This window comes from Macaca fascicularis, chromosome 1, assembly GCF_037993035.2.
Source record: "Macaca fascicularis isolate 582-1 chromosome 1, T2T-MFA8v1.1".
Lineage (NCBI taxonomy): Eukaryota > Metazoa > Chordata > Mammalia > Primates > Cercopithecidae > Macaca > Macaca fascicularis.
This window is the reverse complement of record NC_088375.1, coordinates 223,757,481-223,777,875: the sequence shown is the minus strand read 5'-3', so window position 1 is coordinate 223,777,875 and position 20,395 is coordinate 223,757,481. Positions and strand designations below refer to the sequence as shown.

The following is a 20,395-nucleotide window of genomic DNA, read 5'->3' as shown; positions in this document are numbered from 1 at the left end:
GCCAAGGCAGGCGAATCACGAGGTCAGGAGATCAAGACCATCCTAGCTAACATGGTGAAATCCCATCTCTACTAAAAATACAGAAAGTGAGCCGGGTGTGGTGGCAGATGGCTGTAGTCCCAGCTATTCGGGAGGCTGAGGCAGGAGAATAGCGGGAACCTGGGAGGCGAAGCTTGCAGTGAGTCGAGATCGCGCCACTGCACTCTAGGCTGGGCGACAGAGCAAGACTGTCTCAAAAAAATTTTAAAAAGATGGGGAAATTGGGCCGGGCGCGGTGGCTCAAGCCTGTAATCCCAGCACTTTGGGAGGCCGAGACGGGCGGATCACAAGGTCAGGAGATCGAGACCATCCTGGCTAACACGGCGAAACCCCGTCTCTACTAAAAATACAAAAAATTAGCCGGGCGAGGTGGCGGCGCCTGTGGTCCCAGCTACTCGGGAGGCTGAGGCAGGAGAATGGCGGGAACCCGGGAGGCGGAGCTTGCAGTGAGCTGAGATCTGGCCACTGCACTCCAGCCTGGGCGACAGAGCGAGACTCCGTCTCAAAAAAAAAAAAAAAAAAAGATGGGGAAATTGGCTGGATGCAGTGTCACACCTGTAATCCCAGCACTTAGGAAGGCTGAGGTGGGTGGATCACCTGAGGTCAGGAGTTTGAGACCAGCCTGGCCAACATGGTGAGATGCTGTCTCTACTACATATACAAAAATTAGCCGGGCATGGTGGTGGGCACCTGTAATCCCAGCTATTCGGGAGGCTGAGGCAGGAGAATTGCTTGAACCTGGGAGGCAGAGGTTGCAGTGAGCCAAGTCATATCACTGCACTCTAGCCTGGGCTACAAGAGCAAAACTCCATCTCAAAAAAAAAAAAAGGAAAATTAACAGGGCAAGCAGGCATTGTCTGAGCAGATGGACTGGATGATGTGCATAGGAATTAGAAGGACATAACCTTTCACTGTTTCTGTTTTCCTACTTGTAAAATGGGGATTTATGTAATCCTAGGAAAGCAAGAACTAAAGTCAGTATCTTTGCAAAATTACTTTTACCTTTGAACATACAAATGTTTTAGACATTAGAATGTTGCATTTGTGGCTAGGACCCTGCAGGTTCCAGAAATATATTTTTGGTCTAGTTGATTCTTCCAAACTAGGTTTTGTATCTTTATTGCAAATTAAATACACCCATTAATGTAGCATATGTTCCCTATTGAGGTAGTGCACTTGCATTAAAACCTAGACTGGGCCAGGCGCGATGGCTCACGCCTGTAATCCCAGCACTTTGGGAGGCTGAGGCGGGTGGATCACGAGGTCAGGAGATCAAGACCATCCTGGCTAACACAGTGAAACCCCATCTTTACAAAAATACAAAAAAATTAGCCGGGAGTGGCGGCAGGCTCCTGTAGTCCCAGCTACTGGGGAGGCTGAGGCAGAATGGTGTGAACCCGGGAGGCGGAGCTTGCAGTGAGCCGAGATCGCGCCACTGCACTCCAGCCTGTGTGCCACTACACTCCAGCCTGGGCAACAGAGCGACTCCGTCTTTAAAAAAAAAAAACAAAAAAAAACCTGAGCTACATAACACAAGGGTAATTAATATATTATTATCTTTCTGATTTTGGTAATTAATATATTATTATCTTTCTGGTTTTTTTGTTTTTTTTTTTTTTGAGATGAGTCTCACCCAGGCTGGAGTGCGATGGCACAATCTCGGCTCACTGCAAGCTCCGCTTCCCGGATTCACGCCATTCTCCTGCCTCAGTCTCCCGAGTAGCTGGGACTACAGCTGGGACTACAGGCGCCCGCCGCCGCGCCCAGCTAATTTTTTGTATTTTTAATAGAGACGGGGTTTCACCGTGTTAGCCAGACTGGTCTCGGTCTCCTGGCCTCGTGATCCGCCCGCCTCAGCCTCCCAAAGTGCTTTTTTTTTTTTTTTTCTAAGACACTGTGTGGCTCTGTTGCCCAGGCTGGAGTGCAGTGGCGAGATCTTGGCTCACTGCAAGCTCCGTCTCCCGGGTTCCCGCCGTTCTCCTGCCTCAGCCTCCTGAGTAGCTGGGACTACAGGCGCCCGCCACCACGCCTGGCTAATTTTTTTTTTTTTTTTAAGTAGAGACGGGGTTTCACCATGTTGGCCAGGATGGTCTCAATCTCCTGACCTCGTGATCCACCCGCCTCAGCCTCCCAAAGTGCTGGGATTACAGGCGTGAGCCACCGCGCTCGGCCTTGATTTATTTTTTTTTTTAATAATTCTACAGAGGGGGAGGTTGCAGTGAGCCGAGATTGCACCGCTGCACTCCAACCTGGCGACAGAGCGAGACTCCCTCTCAAAAAAAAAAAAAAAAAAAAAAATCATTCTACTCAACTATTGTCTTTGGAGCCAATTCTGGTTTAAAAAAATTTAAAAAGCACTATTAAAAGGCAGATTGCATTGATGTTTAAAAACTAGATGTTGAAAACAATTGCTTCGGGAAATTATTAGCTTTGGGTTTTAATAGCCTTTTAACATAGAATAGTGACTCATCAGAAGAACTCGTATTTATAAATGTATAAATTGTTCAAGATAATTTTAAAAATCCTTTTTTTTTTTTTTTTTGATATGGAATATCACTACTGTTGCCCAGACTGGAGTATAATGGTGCGATCTCAGCTCATTGCAACCTCTACCTCCCGGGTTCAAGCGATTCTCCTGCTTCAGCCTCTCAAGTAGCTGGGATTACAGGCATGTACCACTACGCCCGGCTAATTTTGTATTTTTAGTAGAGACGGGATTTCTCCATGCTGGTCAGCGTGGTCTCAAACTCCCAGCCTCAGGTGACCCACCTGCCTCGGCCTCCCAAAGTGCTGGGATTACAGGCATGAGCCACACCTGGCCTAAAAATCATTTAATTTTTTATGCTTGCCTAGTTATAAGGTCAAAAATAAATGACTGATGCAGTCAGCACCTAACAACCTCTCTATATGGAAAGGGGGTAATGAGAACATACTATTTGGAAATAACTTAGCCTAAGAGCCAAGTGCTGAAGTTACATTTCTGCCTACCACAGCTAAAGCTCTCCTTACTGCCTCCTACCCAGTTCTACTTTCCATCAATTACCAATCTCTTGTATAAATGTGTCCATTACCAGGCTCACAGACTGGCGGTGATCTTTCTCCTTTGGAGCTCGTCCAGAATCCATCAGCCTCACACACATATTTACCTGCAAATCATTGGAAAAGCAAAAATGTTTAACTGCATGTTTAAGATGGTTGTCATTTGCTTGAATACCCCCTTGAAAAATGTCGATTCTTGAGCATCCGTGGGAAATAGAGGTGTCTGAAGAACGATTTTATATGATTCCATAAATAGGAGGTCTCTGCATTACCATGTTTGCTTGCAAAGTGGAAACCTTTTAGATGTGTAACTTGAATATGTATCAAGATCTCAAGTGCTTAATGATAAGGTTTTGACTTGTTAAATTAAACCATTTGGAATATATTGTGTGTTTGTAGTAGTCATTTACTAGATCCGTTTTCAGATTTTTGCAAATTGACATTAAAGTCACTTTAGCTATAATATTTCACTTAGCGGATGGGAGAAGTGACTTTTAATCTTTTGTCTAGCCTTAGCCAAAAATGTTGGTTAAAGTTTATTTTCAGACCATGGGGGCTTAAGTTCCAAGTATTGCCCACCCCCAACTTTGAACAATATGCATACCATCATTCACTTTCATTGTGTAGAAGGTCTCTTCACAGCTGTACTGAATCACAGCTTTGTAGGTGGTCACTTCAGGACCTGTGATGTACTCCACTCGGCCACTGGGTAGATCATCAGGAGGGCCACAGTCAACAACTAAGAAAGAAGCATGGGAGGGAGGAATGCATTGATCATTTCAATGCTAACTTTCCAAAGGTCTGGAGAAGCACCTTTGGGAGACTGAGGCAGGCAAATCCCTTGAGCCCAGGAGTTTGAGACCAGCCTGGGCAACACGGCAAGACCCCCTCTCTACAAGAGATTAAAAAGTCGAGCATGGTGGCACGTGCCTTTTGTCCCAATTATTGGGAGGCTGAGGGGGAAGGTAACTAAATGGCTGAACTGAGGGGGAGTGGTCCATGCGGAGGAAGAGGTGCTACCTTTCCTGGAGAAAGGGAATTTGAAACCACCGGAGCTCCTTAGCACCCTCACGTCAATATAAGAAAGGTCTGCAGCAGAATAGCACGCGACACGGCACAGGCTGGTTGGATGTAAAAGCTTGCAATTCACAAGGCAATAAGGGTAGAAAAGGACGCGACAGTAAGATTGGAGGACCCAGGCTTGGTGGTTCAAACCTGTAATCAGCATTTTGGGAGGCCAAGGTGGGAAGGTCACTTGAGACCAGGAGTTCAAGACCAGCCTGGGCAACAGCAAAACCCTGTCTACTAAAGGTAAATTGGCTGGGCTTGGTGGTATGGTCTCAGCTATTCTGGAGGCTGAAGCAGGAGGATCGCTTGAGCCTGGGAGGATGAGGTTGTAGTGAGCTATGATCATACCACTGCACTACAGCCTGGGTGATAGAGACCTTGTCTCCAAAACAAAAAATTCAGCTTATTCTTCTGATCCTTTTAATAAGTTGAAGTATTGAGAAAGACTTGGAAGTCTTTCTAAAGCTCACTGGGCATGGTGGCTCACACCTGTAATCCCAGCACTTAGGCCAGGGCAGCCTGGGCAACATAGTGAGACCCCATCTCTAGCAAAAATTTAAAAGGAGCTGGGTATGTGGCACGTGCCTATAGTCTGAGCTACTCAGGAGGCTGAGACAGGAGGATCACTTGAGCCCAGGAGTTTGAGGGTGAGTCATATGAGCTATGATTAAGCCACTGCACTCCAGCCTGGGCGACAGGGCAAGACCCTGTCTCCAAGAAAAAAATACATGATTTTTAGTTCACAAAATGGTAATGTACATCATTATCCCAGTTTGGGGTGTGTGTATTACCACATAAAATTACCCCCCTTTCTACATACAGTAGTATATACTTGCTCACATGTGTGAATTGTGTGTAATTGGAGGGACACACGCCAAAAGAGTAACGATTAGGCTGGGCCTGGTGGCTCACACCTGTAATCTCAGCACTTTGGGAGGCCAAGGTGGGTGGATCACTTGAGATTACGAGTGCGAGACAAGCCTGGGCAACATGGTGAAACCACCTCTATTAAAATTAAAAAATTACGGGTTGTGGTGGCAGGCACCTCTAATCCCAGCTACTGGGGAAGCTGAAGCAGGAGAATCGCTTGAACCCCAGAGGAGGTGGTTTCAGTGAGCCGAGACTGTGCCACTGCACTCCAGCCTGGGCGACAGAATGAGACCCTGTTTAAAAAAAAAAAAAAAAACTGGCTGGTCGCGGTGGCTCACGCCTGTAATCCCAACACTTTGGGAGGCTGAAGCAGGTGGATCACTTGAAGTCAGCAGTTCAAGACCAGCCTGGCCAACGTGGTGAAACCTCGTCTCTACTAAAAATACAAAAATTAGCTGGGCTTGGTGACAGGCGCCTGTAATCCCAGCTACTCAGGAGGCTGAGGCAGAATAATTGCTTGAACCCAGCAGGAGGAGCTTGCAGTGAGTCTAGATGGCACCACTCCACTCCAGCCTGGGCAACAGAACGAGACTCCGTCTCAAAAAATAAAATATAAATAAACATAAACAAAGTAATGATTAGGCCGGGCGCGGTGGCTCAAGCCTGTAATCCCAGCACTTTGGGAGGCCGAGACGGGCGGATCACAAGGTCAGGAGATCGAGACCATCCTAGCTAACACGGTGAAACCCCGTCTCTACTAAAATACAAAAAAAAAATTAGCCGGGTGTGGTGGCGGGCGCCTGTAGTCCCAGCTACTCGGGAGGCTGAGGCAGGAGAATGGCGTGAACCTGGGAGGCGGAGCTTGCAGTGAGCTGAGATCGCGCCACTGCACTCCAGCCTGGGCGACAGAGCAAGACTCCATCTCAAAAAAAAAAAAAAAAAAAAAGTAATGATTATACTTGCATATGGTGGCATTATGGGCATTAAGATGTTCATAATTTTCTGTATTTTCTATCTTCCATCTTCTACCATGAATATTATTATTTTTATACTTAGAAAAATATTGTCAGGCCAGGCACTGTGGCTCATGCCTGTAATCCTAGTGCTTTGGGAGGCCGAGGCAGACGGATTGCCTGAGCTCAGGAGTTCAAACCAGCTTGGGCAACACGGTGAAACCCCGTCTCTACTAAAATACAAAAAATTATCCAGGTGTGGTGGCGTGCGCCTGTAGTTCCAGCTACTTAGGAAGCTGAGGCAGGAGAATTGCTTAAACCCAGGAGGTGGAGGTTGCAGTGAGCCAAGATTGCACCACTGCACCCCAGCCTGGGCTACAGAGCAAGACTCCGTCTCCAAAAAAAAATATATTGTCAAAGAACACACTTTGGGAGCCTGAGGCAGGTGGATCACTTGAGGTCAGGAGTTCGAGACCAGCCTGGCCAACATGGTGAAACCTCATCTCTACCAAAAAAATACAAAAATTTGCGGGGTGTGGTGGCATGTGCCTGTAATCCTAGCTACTCAGGAGGCTGAGGCACGAGAATCTTTTGAACCTGGGAGGCAGAGGTTGCAATGAGCTGAGATTGCCCCTGCACTCCAGCCTGGGTGACAGAGTGAGACTCCATCTCAAACACGCACACACACAGACATGTACTCACACTTTGGGAGGCCAAGGTGGGCAGATCACCTGAGGTCAGGAGTTCAAGATCAGCCTGGCCAACATGGTGAAACCCCCATCTCTACCAAAAAAATACAAAAATTAGCCTGGCATAGTGGCATGTGCTGGTAGTGCCTCCCAGCTCCTGGGGAGCCTGACGTGAAAGAATCGCTTGAACCCAGGAGGCAGAGGTTGCATGATCCGAGATCACACCACTGTACTCCAACCTGGTCAACAGAGTAAGACCCTGTCTCAGAAAAAACAAAAAACAACTTGTCAAAGAACATGCTTTTCTAAGCATATCCCTTCCCTAGTAGGTTGGTTGTTTTAACCTCTAAGAGTGCACTGAGAGATGGGAGAAAAGAAGCAAATTTGAAATTCAAGTGCTGATAAACGAATCATTAAAAAACTAAGGATCCAGGCACAGTGGCTCACGCCTGTAATCTTGGCACTTTGGGAGGCTGAGACGGGCGGATCACTTGAGGTCAGGAGTTCGAGACCAGCCTGGGCAACATGGTAAAACTCTGTCTCTACAAACAATACAAAAATTAGCCAGGCGTGGTGTCAGGCACCTGTAGTCCCAGCTACTCAGGAGGTTGAGGCAGGAGGATTGCTTAAGCCTGGGAGACAGAAGTTGCAGTGAGCCAAGATCACACCACTGCACTCTAGTCTGGGCAACAGAGCAAGACCCTATCTCAAAAAAAAAAAAAAAAAAAAAAAAGAAGAAGAAGAAGAAAAAGAAAAAGAAAAGAAAGAAACAGAAAACCAGAGAAGCAATAGAAGCAGCAACAGTTAGCAACAGAGGGAGTTCCGGGCGGTTATGGGGGTTGTAGTCACCACATGACCGTACTGCTGCACGAGGGCATTGGCTGGTCCCAAGATCCGTCTTTCTGACAAACTGCGGCAAATGATTTCAGGGGCAAGTGACCCTGAAGAAGAATTCAGAATATATTAATTTCCTTGTGTATATCATAAAATCACTCCCCAAAGCTGTGCTCTCACAGTACTTCCTATTCTAGTGTTTTACGAGGTACTCCCAAAGCGGGTGGCATCGCACATGACCAGTATCTGCATGTGCTGGGGTTGAGGGGACCTGGCACATGGACGCACTGCCTCACCGCCTCAGTGCACATCTATGCCACCTAGGTTATGTATTTCATTGTTCAACAGGTATTGGCATTTTATGAATCAGATGGAAACTTTGCAGCAATTTATGATTCTTTTGTTTGTTTGTTTTTCACTGTAATACAAAAACATATCAGATCTCAGCCGGGTGTGGTGGCTCATGCCTGTAATCCCAGCACACCTGGAGACCAAGGCAGGTGGATCACTTGAGGCCAGGAGTTCAAGACCAGCCTGGCCACCATGGTGAAACCCCGTCTCTACTAAAAAATACAAAAATTTAGCCTGGCGTGGTGGAGTGCACCTGTAATCCCTGCTCCTCAGGAGGTTGAGGCAGGAGAATTGCTTGAACGTGTGAGGCGGGGGTTGCAGTGAGCTGATATTGCAACACTGCACTCCAGCCTGGGTGACAGAGTGAGACCCTGTCTCAAATCATCGTCATCATCATCATATCTCAACATTTCTGTATCTGATGTTCCACCATTTCTTTATATAAAGTGACAGAGTGCCAGGCACAGTGGTTCACGCCTGTGATCCCAGCACATTAGGAGGCCAACCAAGGTGGGAGGACTGCTTGAGCTCAGAAGTTCGAGACCAGCCTGGGCAACGTAGTGAGACCCCCCCCCCCACCTCTACAAAAAAGACAAAAATTAGCCGGGCATGTTGGTGCTCGCCTGTAGTCCCAGCTACTTGGGAGGCTGGGGTGAGAGATTGCTTGAGCCTGAGAGGTCAAGGCTGTGGTGGGCCATGATATCGCACCCCTGCCCTCCAACCTGCGTGACAAAGTGAGACCCTGTCCAAAAAGAAAAGAAAAAAAACAACAGAGAGCTGTGGTGACAAGTTTGAAAAAGCAGGTGTGGTAAGACTTGCAAGTATGTCTGTGTATCTGTCTAGCCTATAGCCATTAGCTGGAGGAGGGCTCCTAAGAATTCTTTTGTGAGTTTCGTCTGTGTGCTGTCCACCAGCTTTCACTGCCAGTGTCATTTTTTGACTTGCTGAGATAATGTGTTTCTAAAATCAAACATTAAAATAAAAGACGATGGCTTTGGCAGAAACCTTGTGCTTCAAAGGATTTCAGGACTTCTTGTGTTAAGTCAGAAACTAAAGAGGTTTGTGGTCCAAGGAGCTGTGGAAAAGAGCCCGCCCAAGAAGTTTGCAAGGTGGGAAAAGTGTCTCACTTTTTTTTTTTTTTTTTTTTTGACCCTCCACAGGACTGTGGATTGCATAGTTAGTTATCATTCCAATGTTATTACTTCTTACCACTGGGATTCAGTGACAATTTTGAAGAACATAAAGAGGACGTGTTAATTTCTTACCTGTGCCCCTAAAGCAACATGCTAAGCATTTTTTGAAATTATACTCCTCCCTTAACAGTGATCACTATTTATAACTTTGCAGAATACACTATTTCCCAGGCCTATCTACCTTTTTGTGGGCCCAGGAGTTGTTTCATGGAAAGGTCATTTGACCAGGGGGAGGACTTTAATTTGATGCTAGGCAGGGCACATGGAACAGGATAGCAAACTCATCTTTCTGTCGTTCCAGCCACTTTACGAAGAGCTGCTGTCGTGTGGGACAAACAGAAAAGTTGCCCATTTTATTTTATTTTATGCATTTTTTTGAGACAGAGTCTCGCTCTGTCACCCAGGCTGGAGTGCAGTGGTGCAATCTCAGCTGACTGCAACCTGCGCCTCCCAGGCTCAAGCGATTCTCCTGCCTCGGCCACCTGGGTAGCTAGGATTACAGGCGCCGGCCACCTAATAATTTTTGTATTTTTAGTAGAGATGGGGCTACTACCCCATCTAATGTTTATATTTTTACTTTTTCTTCTTCTTCTTCTTATTATCATCATCATTATTTATTATTATTATTATTATTATTATTATTATTATTATTATTTGAGATGGAGTCTGGCTCTGTCACCCAGTCTGGAGTGCAGTGGCGTGATCTCGGCTCACTGCAAGCTCCACCTCCCGGGTTCACGCCATTTTCCTGCCTCAGCCTCCCGAGTAGCTGGGACTACAGGCGCCCACTACCACGCCCGGCTAATTTTTTGTGTGTGAATTTTTAGTAGAGATGGGGTTTCACCATGTTGGCCAGGATGGTCTCGATCTCCTGACCTTGTGATCTGCCAGCCTCGGCCTCCCAAAGTGCTGGGATTACAGGCGTGAGCCACCACGCCAGGGCTAATTTTTGTATTTTTACAAAATTAGAGTAGAGATGGGGTTTCATCACGTTGGCCAGGCTGGTCTCGAACTCCTGGCCTCAAGTGATCTGCCTGCCTCGGCCTCTCAAAGTGCTGGGAATACAGGTGTGAGCCACTGCGCCTGGCCAATTGCCTATTTTCATCACCAGCTTTCCAAAGTAGCTTTAAAACAAAGGGCTCGCTTACGTAAATTTAAAGTTACGTTTAAAGAAAAAAGAAAGAGGCCAGGTGCGGTGGCTCACGCCTGTAATCCCAGCACTTTGGGAGGCCGAGACGGGCGGATCACGAGGTCAGGAGATCGAGACCATCCTGGTTAACACGGTGAAACCCCTTCTCTACTAAAAAACACAAAAGACAAGGTGGCGGGCGCCTGTAGTCCCAGCTACTCGGGAGGCTGAGGCAGGAGAATGGCGTGAACCCAGGAGGCGGAGCTTGCAGTGAGCCGAGATCGCGCCACTGCACTCCAGCCTGGGCGACAGAGTAGAATTCCCAGAATCAAATTTTCCATAGCCATCCTTTTTGTCCTCTGCAAACTTATTTCTTGGCTTTTTATCATTTAAAGATAGACAAAAGAAATCATGCTGACACACGATTTTCCCACTTTGCTTTCACATATCTGCAGATAGAAATATGTTCACATTTCAAAGCGATCGTGCTTGATCGTGGTGTACTTAGTCTTGTTTTAACTCACTTGCAGAAGCTCATAGCCAGGCTCGCAAAAGATGGAGAAGCTGTCTTTCAGGATGTATTTGGCTTGCACAGGTGAAAGGTGGCCATTAGGTGGCGCCATCGGATAAGGGCAAGGCTGCGCTGTGCAGAGGAAATCAGGCATATTGGTTTTGATGAGGTCTATAGCAGCCAAGTCCGAATCGAGCCGTCTGAAGTTCTTAGTTTATAAAGGAAATACTTAACATGTAAAGAGAGTTTGCCATTCGTGGGATAGGGTTCTTAAGATTTAACACCGGCCGGGCGCGGTGGCTCACCCCTGTAATCCCAGCACTTTGGGAGGCCGAGGCGGGCGGATCACAAGGTCAGGAGATCGAGACCACGGTGAAACCCCGTCTCTACTAAAAATACAAAAAATTAGCCGGGCGCGGTGGCGGGCGCCTGTAGTCCCAGCTACTCAGGAGGCTGAGGCAGGAGAATGGCGTAAACCCAGGAGGCGGAGCTTGCAGTGAGCCGAGATCGCGCCACTGCACTCCAGCCTGGGCGACAGAGCGAGACTCCGTCTCAAAAAAACAAAACAAAACCAAAAAAAAACAGAAAAAAAAAAAAAAGATTTAACACCAAAGGCAAAATTAAACTCTCAGGTGCTTTTGCAAATTAAGGTTTCTTGTTTTCCCTGGGACTGAGCCCAAGGTATGTGAGAAAGCCGGGTATGTGGGAAGATGGGGCAGTCCCCATAAATAGAATGTCTGCTCTATGCCAGGAACTTCAGAGCCACGCTCGAAACCGAGACAGAGTGTAACTTTGAGGAAGAGAGCTCGGGGGAGGCTTTGGGACCTACATGTGACTGGAGCTGAGTTTAAATCATAACTCTCCATTTCCCAGTGGTTATGTGTAACCTCTCGGAACCTCAGTTTCTTCATCTGCAAGATGGGGAGCGGGTGATGATGATAATAGTTGCCCCAGGGCTGTTGTGAAGATCAAATACAAAGCACCTAGGCTAGTGCTTGGTGGAGCTGTAATTCACCCTCACAGCCGCCCCTCATGAGCGCCTATCCACAGTGCTCAACCCACCAGGACACTGCATTCCACTCTGGCCCCCAAACCCTGGCCTCCACTCACCCCAAGCCTTCAGTGCTCCCCAGCTGCCGCTTAAAACCCACCGGTCAGTTTCTGAGTCCTCTCCTCCCTCTGGCACCTGCTAGGGCCCAGTGGTCTCTGCCAAGCTGCTGGGACAGCTGGGTGCACTTGAGTGCCCCTGACCCAGCCTGTGGCCTGGGGCAGCTCTCAGTCCCATGCAGGTCCCAAAGTCTCCCCTTGAGGAATCAATCTCCGGGGATAGCCTTGGTGGACCTGTGGGAGCCCAGGGCTTCTAGCACTTGAGTGTCTGTCACGAGGAAGAGGTGGTGGCAGTTCTGGCAGGGCCTCAGAGGGCAGAGCCAGGGCCAGTAGGGGTGGTCCTGAGAGGTAGTGTGTAGATCCTGGCTGCATACTCCTCAAGTTGTGGCTCTGGTGCAACCCTCCTTTTTCCCCTGCCCCAACTCATACCCACACCTCACCTTCTACAGCTCCACACCCTGAAGAGTGAAGCCTCTGGGGGGCTTTTGCGCATACTATTCTGCCACCTAGAACTCTGTCTAATACCCACTTATCCTTTAAATTCAATCTTGGCATTTCCTATTCCAGGATAGCTTCCTAGCTCCTAGCCCCTGTCTGGTGAGGTCCTCCTTTGGACTCTCACATTGTCCAGTGCTTGGCTCTAGGCTGTGCTTGCCACAGGGTTCTGGTTATGTTTCTGTGACTGTTCCCTCACTGGACTGAGCAGAGGCTGCTGGAACTGTGGCTTCCACGTTACATATCCCTGGTACACATCCATAGGATGGAATGATGGTGGATGGAAGGATGGTGGATGGATGGATGGATGGATGGATGAATAGATTGGTGGATAGAAGGATTGGTAGGCAGAAGGATGGGTGGATGGATAGATGGCTGGCTGGATAGAAAGATAAGTAAGGTAGAAAAATGAATGGATGGACAGATGAATGACTGGAAGGATGGATGAAAGGATGGATGGATGAGTGGGATTGGTAGGTAGAAAGATGGGTGGATGGATAGATGAATGACTGGCTGGATGGATGAATGGATGGATGGATGCATGGATGGATATATGGGTGGGTGGGTGGATGGATGGATGAATGGATGCATGGATGGATGGATGAATAGGATTGGTAAGCAGAAGGATGGGTGGGTGGATAGATGGATAGCTGGAAGGATGGATGGATGGATAGAAAGATGTGTGGGTAGAAGGATGGGTGGATGGTTGGATGAATAGAAGAATGGATAGATAGAAGGATGGGTGGATGGAAGGATGGGTGGGTGGGTGGGTAGGTAGATGGATAGAAGGATGGATGGATAGGTGGATGGATGGATGGATGGATAGATGGATAGGATGGGTGGGTAGGTGAATGGCTGGAAGAATGGGTGGATGGATGGGTGGATGGATAGGATTGGTAGGCAGAAGAATGGGTGGGTGGATAGATGGACAGCTGTAAGGATGGATGGATGGATACATAGAAGGATGTGTAGGTAGAAGGATGGGTGGATGGTTGGATGAATAGAGGAATGGATGGCTAGAAGGATGGGTGGATGGAAGGATGAGTGGGTGGGTGGGTAGATGTATAGAAGGATGGATTGATGGGGCTGGGCTCAGTGGTTCACGTCTATAATCCTAGCACTTTGGGAGGCCAAGGCAGGCAGATCATGAGGTCAAGGTATCAAGACCATCCTGGCCAACATGGTGAAACCTTGCCTCTACTAAAAATACAAAAATTAGCTAGGCATGGTGGCGCATGCCTGTAATCCCAGCTACTCTGGAGGCTGAGGCAGGAGAATCGCTTGTATCCAGGAGGCAGAGGTTGCAGTTAGCTGAGATTGTGCCACTACACTCCAGTCTGGCAACAGAGTGAGACTCTGTCAAAAAAAAAAAAAAAAAAAGAAGAAGAAGAAGGATGGATGGATAGGATGGGTGGGTGAATGGCTGGAAGAATGGGTAGATGGATGAATGGATGGGTGGGTGGATGGATGGATAGGATTGGTGGGGAGAATAATGGGTGGGTGGATAGACGGACAGCTGGAAGGATGGATGGGTGGATGGGTGGATGGATGGATGGATGGATGGATGGATGTGTAGATGAATAGAAGAATGGGTGGACAGAAGAATGAGTGCATGGGCGGATAAAGGATGGATGGATAGAAAGATGGGTAGGTAGAATGAGTGGACAGATGGATGGCTGGGAGAATGGGTGGGTGGATGGATGGATGGGTAGGTCGGTAGAAGAATGGGTGCATGGATAGGATTGGTAAGTAGAAGGATGGGTGGGTATATAGATAGCTGGAAAGATGGATGGATGGATGAATGGATAGATAGAAGGATGTGCAGGTAGAAGGATGGGTGGATGGGTAGATGAATATAAGGATGGGTGGGTGAAAGGATGGGTGGGTAGATGGATGGATAGAAGGAAGGAAGGAAGGAAGGAAGGATGCATGGATAGATGGATGAATATGTTGGTAGAAGGAAGGGTAGATGGGTAGATTAATAGGATAGGTGGGTGGAAGGATGGATGGGTGAGTAGATGGATAGAAGGATGGATGGATGGATGGATGGATAAATGGAAGGATGGGTAGGTAGAAGGATGACAGATGGATAGATAGATGTCTGGGAAAATTGTCGGATGGATGAGTGGATGGACGGAGGGATGGATGGATGGGATTGGTAGGTAGAAGGATGGGTGGGTGGATAGATGGACAGCTAGAAGGATGGATGGGTGGACAGATAGAAGGATGTGTAGATAGACGAATGGGTGGATGGACGGATGAATAGAAGGATGAGTGGAGAGAAGAATAAGTGGGTGGGTGGATGGACGGATGGTGGATGGACGGATGGTGGATGGATGGATGGATGGATGGATGGATGGATGGATGGAATGATGGGTAGGTAGAAGGATGAGTGGATGGATAGATGGCTGGAAGTATGGGTGGGTGGGTGGATGGATGGATGGATAGAAGAATGGGTGGATGGATAGACAGATGGCTGGAAGGATGGATTAATGGGTGGGTGGATGGATGGGTAGGATTGGTAGTAGAAGGATGGGTGGGTGGATAAATGGATATCTGGAAGGAATGGATGGATGGATGCATGAATACATAGATGGATGATGGATGGATGGATGGATGGATGGATGGATGGATGGATGGATAGATAAATGGAAGAATGGGTGGGTGCGTGGGTGGATGGATGGAAGAATGGATGGATGGATGGATGAATGGATGGATGGATAGAAGGATGTGTAGGTAGAAGGATGGGTGGATGGGTAGATGAGTAGAAGGATGGGTTGACAGAAGGATAGGTGGGTGGAAGGATGGGTGGATGGGTGGATGGACAGAAGGATGGATGGATGGATGGATGGATGGATGGATATAAGGATGAGTGGATGGATAGATGGATAGGTGGAAGAATTGGTGGATGGATGAATGGATGGATGGGTGCATGGATGGATAAGTAGGTAGAACAATGGGTGGATGGATAGATGGATGGCTGGAAGGATGAGTGGAAGGGTGGATGGATAAGAGTGGTAGGTAAAAGGATGGGCGGGTGGATATATGGATAGCTGGAAGGATGGATGGATGCATGGATACATGGATGGAAGGATGGATGGATGGGTGGACAAAAGGATGGGTGTATGTATGGATGGATAGAAGGATGTGTAAAAGGATGGGTGGATAGAAGAATGAGTGGGTAGTAGGATGGGTGGATAGTGGATGAATAGAAGAATGGGTAGGTAAAAGGATAGGTGGGTAGAAGGATAGGTGGATGAATAGATGGATAGCTGGAAGGATGAATGGATTGATGATAGAAGAATGGATAGGTAGGAGGATGAGTGAATGGACAGATGGATTGGATGGATGGATGGATGGATGAAGGATGGGTAGGTAGAAGAATGGGTGGATGGTTGTGTGGACAAAAGGATGGATGGGTGGGTGGATTGACGGATGGTTGGAAGGATGAGTGGACAGAACGATGGGTGGGTAAATGGATGAGTGGATGGGTGAATGGGTGGTTGGAAGGATGAGTGGTGGAAGGATGGATGGGTGGCTGGCTGGAGGGAGGGACAGCGGATGCTTCCCCTTAGAGGACTGCTGCCTCATACCTCAGACACCACTAAACCTGGTGTCTCTTCCTAGTCCTGGCCCAGAATGAGCCCCACACTCTACAGCTCCTTGACACTCCAGGAGAGAGGCAGCTCTGCGCTTCCAGCCAGGATCTGAGACCCACTTGCTCACCTGTGCTCGTGTAGTGGATCTTCCAGCCTGTGTGGTCTCCTGACTCATCTGTGACAAAGGTGATGGTCACCGTGTTGCTTTTTGTTTCAATCCTGCGGGGCAATGTCTTCCCACAGAACGGGCCGTGTTCTTCACTGTCTATTTGAATCTGAGAAAGAAGCTCATGAAAGCAGGGGAGCGGCTGCCCGGGTCTGGCCTGGGCCAGAGGGAAGCAGCCCACCTCCTCAGCAGTTCAGGGAGAGCCAATGAGGCCACCCCAGGCCATGGATCGGGGTGCCCCTCCCCGCTCTCCCTCCCACACTTGTACTCAGAAGGCCCCAGCCTTGGACCCCCACAGCACCTGGAGAGGTGGGGGGTCGCTGAAGGTGACAGGAACATGGTGGGGGCCGTGCTGCAGGAAGTAGGGGGTGCAGCTGGGCTGAGGGGGAGGATCTGGGACAAGATGATGGCCCCAGAAGCCAGACCTTGAGAAAGTCGTAGGGACACAGGGTTTCAGGGTGCGTCTCCACATCGAAGGACTCCACAAAGTCCAGAATGACACTGAACCCCTCCTCCAGGCGGATGCTGTAAGTACAACTGGAGAGTTTGGGGTACGGCTGTGGGTATTCAGGGCTGCTGAGCTCCCCAGACCGCTGGGTGAAGACCTGGCCGGAGCACAGGGCTGGAAGGAGGGAAGGCGGGGGAGTGACTTGGTGTGCCCTCCATCAGCCCTCGCACCAACAGCAGGGTGGGTGCCTTGGGGAGCAGGAAACTGGGACAGGGATGTGGCTGGGACATCTGCATCCCTGGGTTGGGCTGGGCCCTGCAGACGGCCAGTCCCTGAGGCCTAGCCAGAAACCAAACGACCCACCCGATGGCTGAGGGGCCACTTAGAGAAGGGGTTTCTCTTGCTTTGAGGCTTTAGCCTCATGGAGTGCATGGGCCCTCGCTCACACCCCAAGAGTGTGGTGGTGTCCTGGGCCAGAGTTGCAACCCCAGGGTGGGGGCTAGAGCATTGAGTTCCACCAGGCCCTGCCGGGGTGCAGGGCAGGGGTGGATGGACACACAGGAAGGAGGAAGAGGGGACACTCTCCTTGGTCCCTGGGAATTCGGGAAAAGAGAAGGGCGTCTCCTCGAGCCTAAGGGCCCCTTTGGCTCTCCCCCAAATTACCCTACAGCCACCCCAGCGATTCCAAAGTTTATTCATCAAGGGTCTCCTACCCGAACCCAGCCAAGACCAGCCAGCCCCCTGGGTTCCTGGGGGAACCGTCCGGAAGAAGGGTCTCTCATCACCCCCTTCCGCCAGGTCTGGCCCCTGTCCCGGGGACAGCTCCTGGAAGTTCAAGGCAACGGTGATCATGACTGAGTCTGGCGCTCTCCTTCCTCGCTGGAACAGCTGATGCTGCTGCCACAGGCAGGGCATCGGGCTGGGCTCCATCCCTCAAGGAAGGCTTGGTCCCCATCCCATACCACCACCCCACCCGCAGCTGCAGTGGGGGGCATTCGAGTTGTGAGGCCTCTAGGAAGTGGGGAGCCCCCACATTACCTGCCTCCTTCCACATGGAAGTGACCTATGGGGGAGTGGGAATCACCCCTGGATTTGGGGGGACCAGACTGCTCCCTCCATGAATACCTCCCAGGGTGTCTCCTCTGTGGGTCAGGCTCCTACAGGCCAGACCCTGAATGGGGGTGGTTCAAGATTACTCTGGGCTCAGCCTCTGGGGGACCTGGATGTGAGCGAGGCCCTGCCACTCTCTGGGTCTCAGTGCCTCATCTTCAAAACGGGGGGTGAGAGCAAGCCCTTCTGGCCAAGGAGCCTGTGGCCCCATGGAGGAGGCTCCCACAGACCTGGGGTTCATGAGGCTGTGAGGAGGGACAGCAGAGAGGAGCGCACCCTGCCACCTCCTGACCCTCCCACCCCAGAGACACGCAGCAGCAGGTGGGGTGGAGCCAGGTTTATTATTGGGTCCGTGGGGGGTGAATGAGAGTTGGGGCACAGCCATCTCAGCCCGACCCGGAGCTGAGGCCAGCAGGCTGGCTCTGGCTTCTGACCTGCTGGGCAGGCCGGAGCTCCAGGGGAGGCTAGAGGCTCTGCTCTGGAAAAAAGATCAGAGAGATGAGGAGAGACACCGAGAGGGAGAAATCAAGTGTGGGGAGGCAGCGTCAGCGCCAGCAGGTGGGGCTGCCCATGCCCCAGAGCACTGGCCAGTTCCACGGTGCAGGGATGGGGTCCCAAGGAACCAGGGCTAGATCCCCCCGACTCTCCCACCCCAGGAGCTGGCAACAGCTGCCCCGGCGGGAAGTGGCTACATGAGGGGTTCCCAGAACCCAGCTGGGGCCAGGTACACGGCGAGGTGTTAGAATTAGCCTCAGTTGGTGGGGGAGGGTGGCACTGGGAATGAGCCTGGCTGCTGGGAGGGGAAGCAGGGTTGAGAAGCGGAGCTGCAGGCGGGAGGGCCTAGAAGCACCCAGTGTCCAGGGCCCAGGCCCTCCGCACCCCTGAGCAAAGCAGCAATGGCCCTGAGGAGCCCCATGTATCCCAGGACAGGGTGCGCTGGGGCCCAGGCAGCCTCCCTCACCTGAGCAGGTGCGCTTGTTACGGTGCAGGATGTAGCCTACACGGCAGGAGCAGTAGAAACCACCCAGGTGGTTGTGGCAGTGGTGGTCGCAGGCGGGCGCCTCTCCCGGGGCCACCTGGCACTCGTCAATGTCTGGGGGAGAGGCAGGGCCAGGCAGGCTGTCAGGAGGGAGAGGAGGGATCCAGCCTGGCCTCCTCCCAGGAGACCCATGACCTCAGAGTGGACCTCAGAGGAGGCCTCATCCTGTCTAGGGTGGGGAACTGGTGTGGGGCCAATCACCTTCAGGCCTAGGGTTGCTACAAGCTCCCGGCAGCACTGGGAGAAAGATGCAAACATCACCTCTGTTAAACCAGAGGGAGTTTCAGTGTCCGGCCCAAGGCCACCCAGCTAATGATGGAGTCAATCAAACCCAGGGGGCGGGGCTACAGTGCCAAACCCTTGTAGCCGCTTCCTAAGGAGCAGAGAAATTGAGCCACTCCTCCGAGGTCACACAGTTGGTCTCTGCAGGGACTGAGATCTGAAATCAAACATCCTGGCAGCGCTCCCGCTGGCAGGGCCCCACTTTGTCAGCTGTAAATGGGGTCCTCAGCCCCTGCATCATTTTCGTTTTTTGTTTTTTGAGACGGAGTCTAGCTCTGTTGCCCAGGCTGGAGTGCAGTGGCACGATCTCAGTTCACCACAGCCTCCGCCTCGCGGGTTCAAACAATTATCCTGCCTCAGCCTCCCTAGTAGCTGGGATTCCAGGTGCATGCCACCACGCCCAGCTAATTTTTGTAGTTTTAGTGGAGATGGAGTTTCACCATGTCGCCCTGGCTGGTCTTGAACTCCTGACCTCAAGTGATCAGCCAGCCTCAGCCTCCTAAAGTGCTTTAATTACAGGCGTGAGCCCCCGCACCCAGCCAGTCCCTGTGTCACTTGAGGCGATGCTGTCCTCAGGTCCCTGGCTCAGAGTTGGCGCTCAGCCCATGTGAATAGAGGTCACGGTCACGGCTGTTTTGGTCTTTGCATTGCAGCTGGTGTCAGGCCAGAGGTCCCTCCCCTGCCCTGGGGGAGGTGGGGAAACTGAAGGCAAGGCTGCCTGGCCTAAGACAGAGTTACCCCCACAGTCAGCTGCGCAGACTGAGATGTCGCAGGTCCCCTCTTGGCTCACCCTCGGCTGCGTAGAAGGCCTCGAACCCTGTGAACGGCTTCTCGTTGGAGTAGTCGGAGCGGAAGGTAATGTCCAGGCTGGAGCCCAGCGAGTAGAAGGTGTCGTTGCCAGGGGCCCGCTCCGTGTCTGTGCTCTCATGCCCACACAGCGTGGCCAGCACCTTGGCCCCCGAGCTCAGCTGTGGGGTCAGGTGTCACAGGGAGGGAAGACAAGACCAGGCCTGATCTCCCTCCTGGCCAAGCCTGGCCCCTGCTCCCAGGTCTCCCTGAACCCTGGCTACTCCGTGGGGACCCCCTGATCCTGAGACACCCCAGCCCTCCCATCCTGACGGCACCTTGACGAAGTCGTACTCGCAGAGGTGGGAGAGCTCCAGGTCAAAGTGGGTGAAGTAGAGGCGCAGGCGGTAACCGGGGGGTGCGGTCAGGGTCCAGCGCCTCTCCTGGTCATTGGCGTACTCCCCTGGAAAGCCAGGGGATGCCAGGCGCCCAAACACAGGTTCAGGCCACTTCGGGCCCAAGGGGGTGGCCACCGAGCCACACAGCAGGCCCAGGAGGGTCAGCAGCCTGCGGGCAGGGCAGGGGCGGTGAGGGCCCAGGCCTGTGCTCCCGCCCCACACCCTGCAGGGAGTCTGTGGGCGCCCACCTACCTCATGGTGTGCCCGTCCAGCTGGCCTGGCCTGGTCT

At 50.9% G+C, this 20,395-nt stretch overlaps 2 protein-coding genes across 7 annotated transcripts in view; one reads left to right on the top strand and one right to left on the bottom strand.

The window, feature by feature from the left end:
• The window catches only part of TARDBP (TAR DNA binding protein), a 20,061-nt gene extending 16,598 nt beyond the window's left edge, over positions 1-3,463 (top strand). For 2 of the 5 annotated variants that reach the window (XR_010581423.1, XR_010581421.1), the window contains 2 exons: positions 2,610-2,707; positions 3,114-3,463. The gene's annotated coding sequence lies outside the window, so the exon portion shown is untranslated. Of the gene's footprint in view, positions 1-2,609; positions 2,708-2,841 lie in introns of all 5 variants that reach the window. The other 3 variants (XR_012426160.1, XR_010581422.1, XR_010581420.1) reach the window with 2 other exon arrangements.
• MASP2 (MBL associated serine protease 2) overlaps positions 1-20,395 on the bottom strand; it is a 21,857-nt gene extending 1,462 nt beyond the window's left edge. Inside the window, exons 1-10 of one of the 2 annotated variants that reach the window (XM_065530011.1) lie at positions 20,359-20,395; positions 20,047-20,275; positions 19,713-19,890; positions 18,563-18,694; positions 16,469-16,665; positions 16,005-16,152; positions 10,690-10,808; positions 7,521-7,599; positions 3,683-3,817; positions 3,111-3,185 (exon numbers count right to left, since the gene is read on the bottom strand). In XM_065530011.1, coding sequence (XP_065386083.1) covers positions 3,111-3,185; positions 3,683-3,817; positions 7,521-7,599; positions 10,690-10,808; positions 16,005-16,152; positions 16,469-16,665; positions 18,563-18,694; positions 19,713-19,890; positions 20,047-20,275; positions 20,359-20,363 — 1,297 coding nt within the window. In that variant the 5' untranslated portion in view covers positions 20,364-20,395. Of the gene's footprint in view, positions 1-3,110; positions 3,186-3,682; positions 3,818-7,520; positions 7,600-10,689; positions 10,809-16,004; positions 16,153-16,468; positions 16,666-17,923; positions 18,080-18,562; positions 18,695-19,712; positions 19,891-20,046; positions 20,276-20,358 lie in introns of those variants that run through there. The other variant, XM_005544814.3, reaches the window with a different exon arrangement.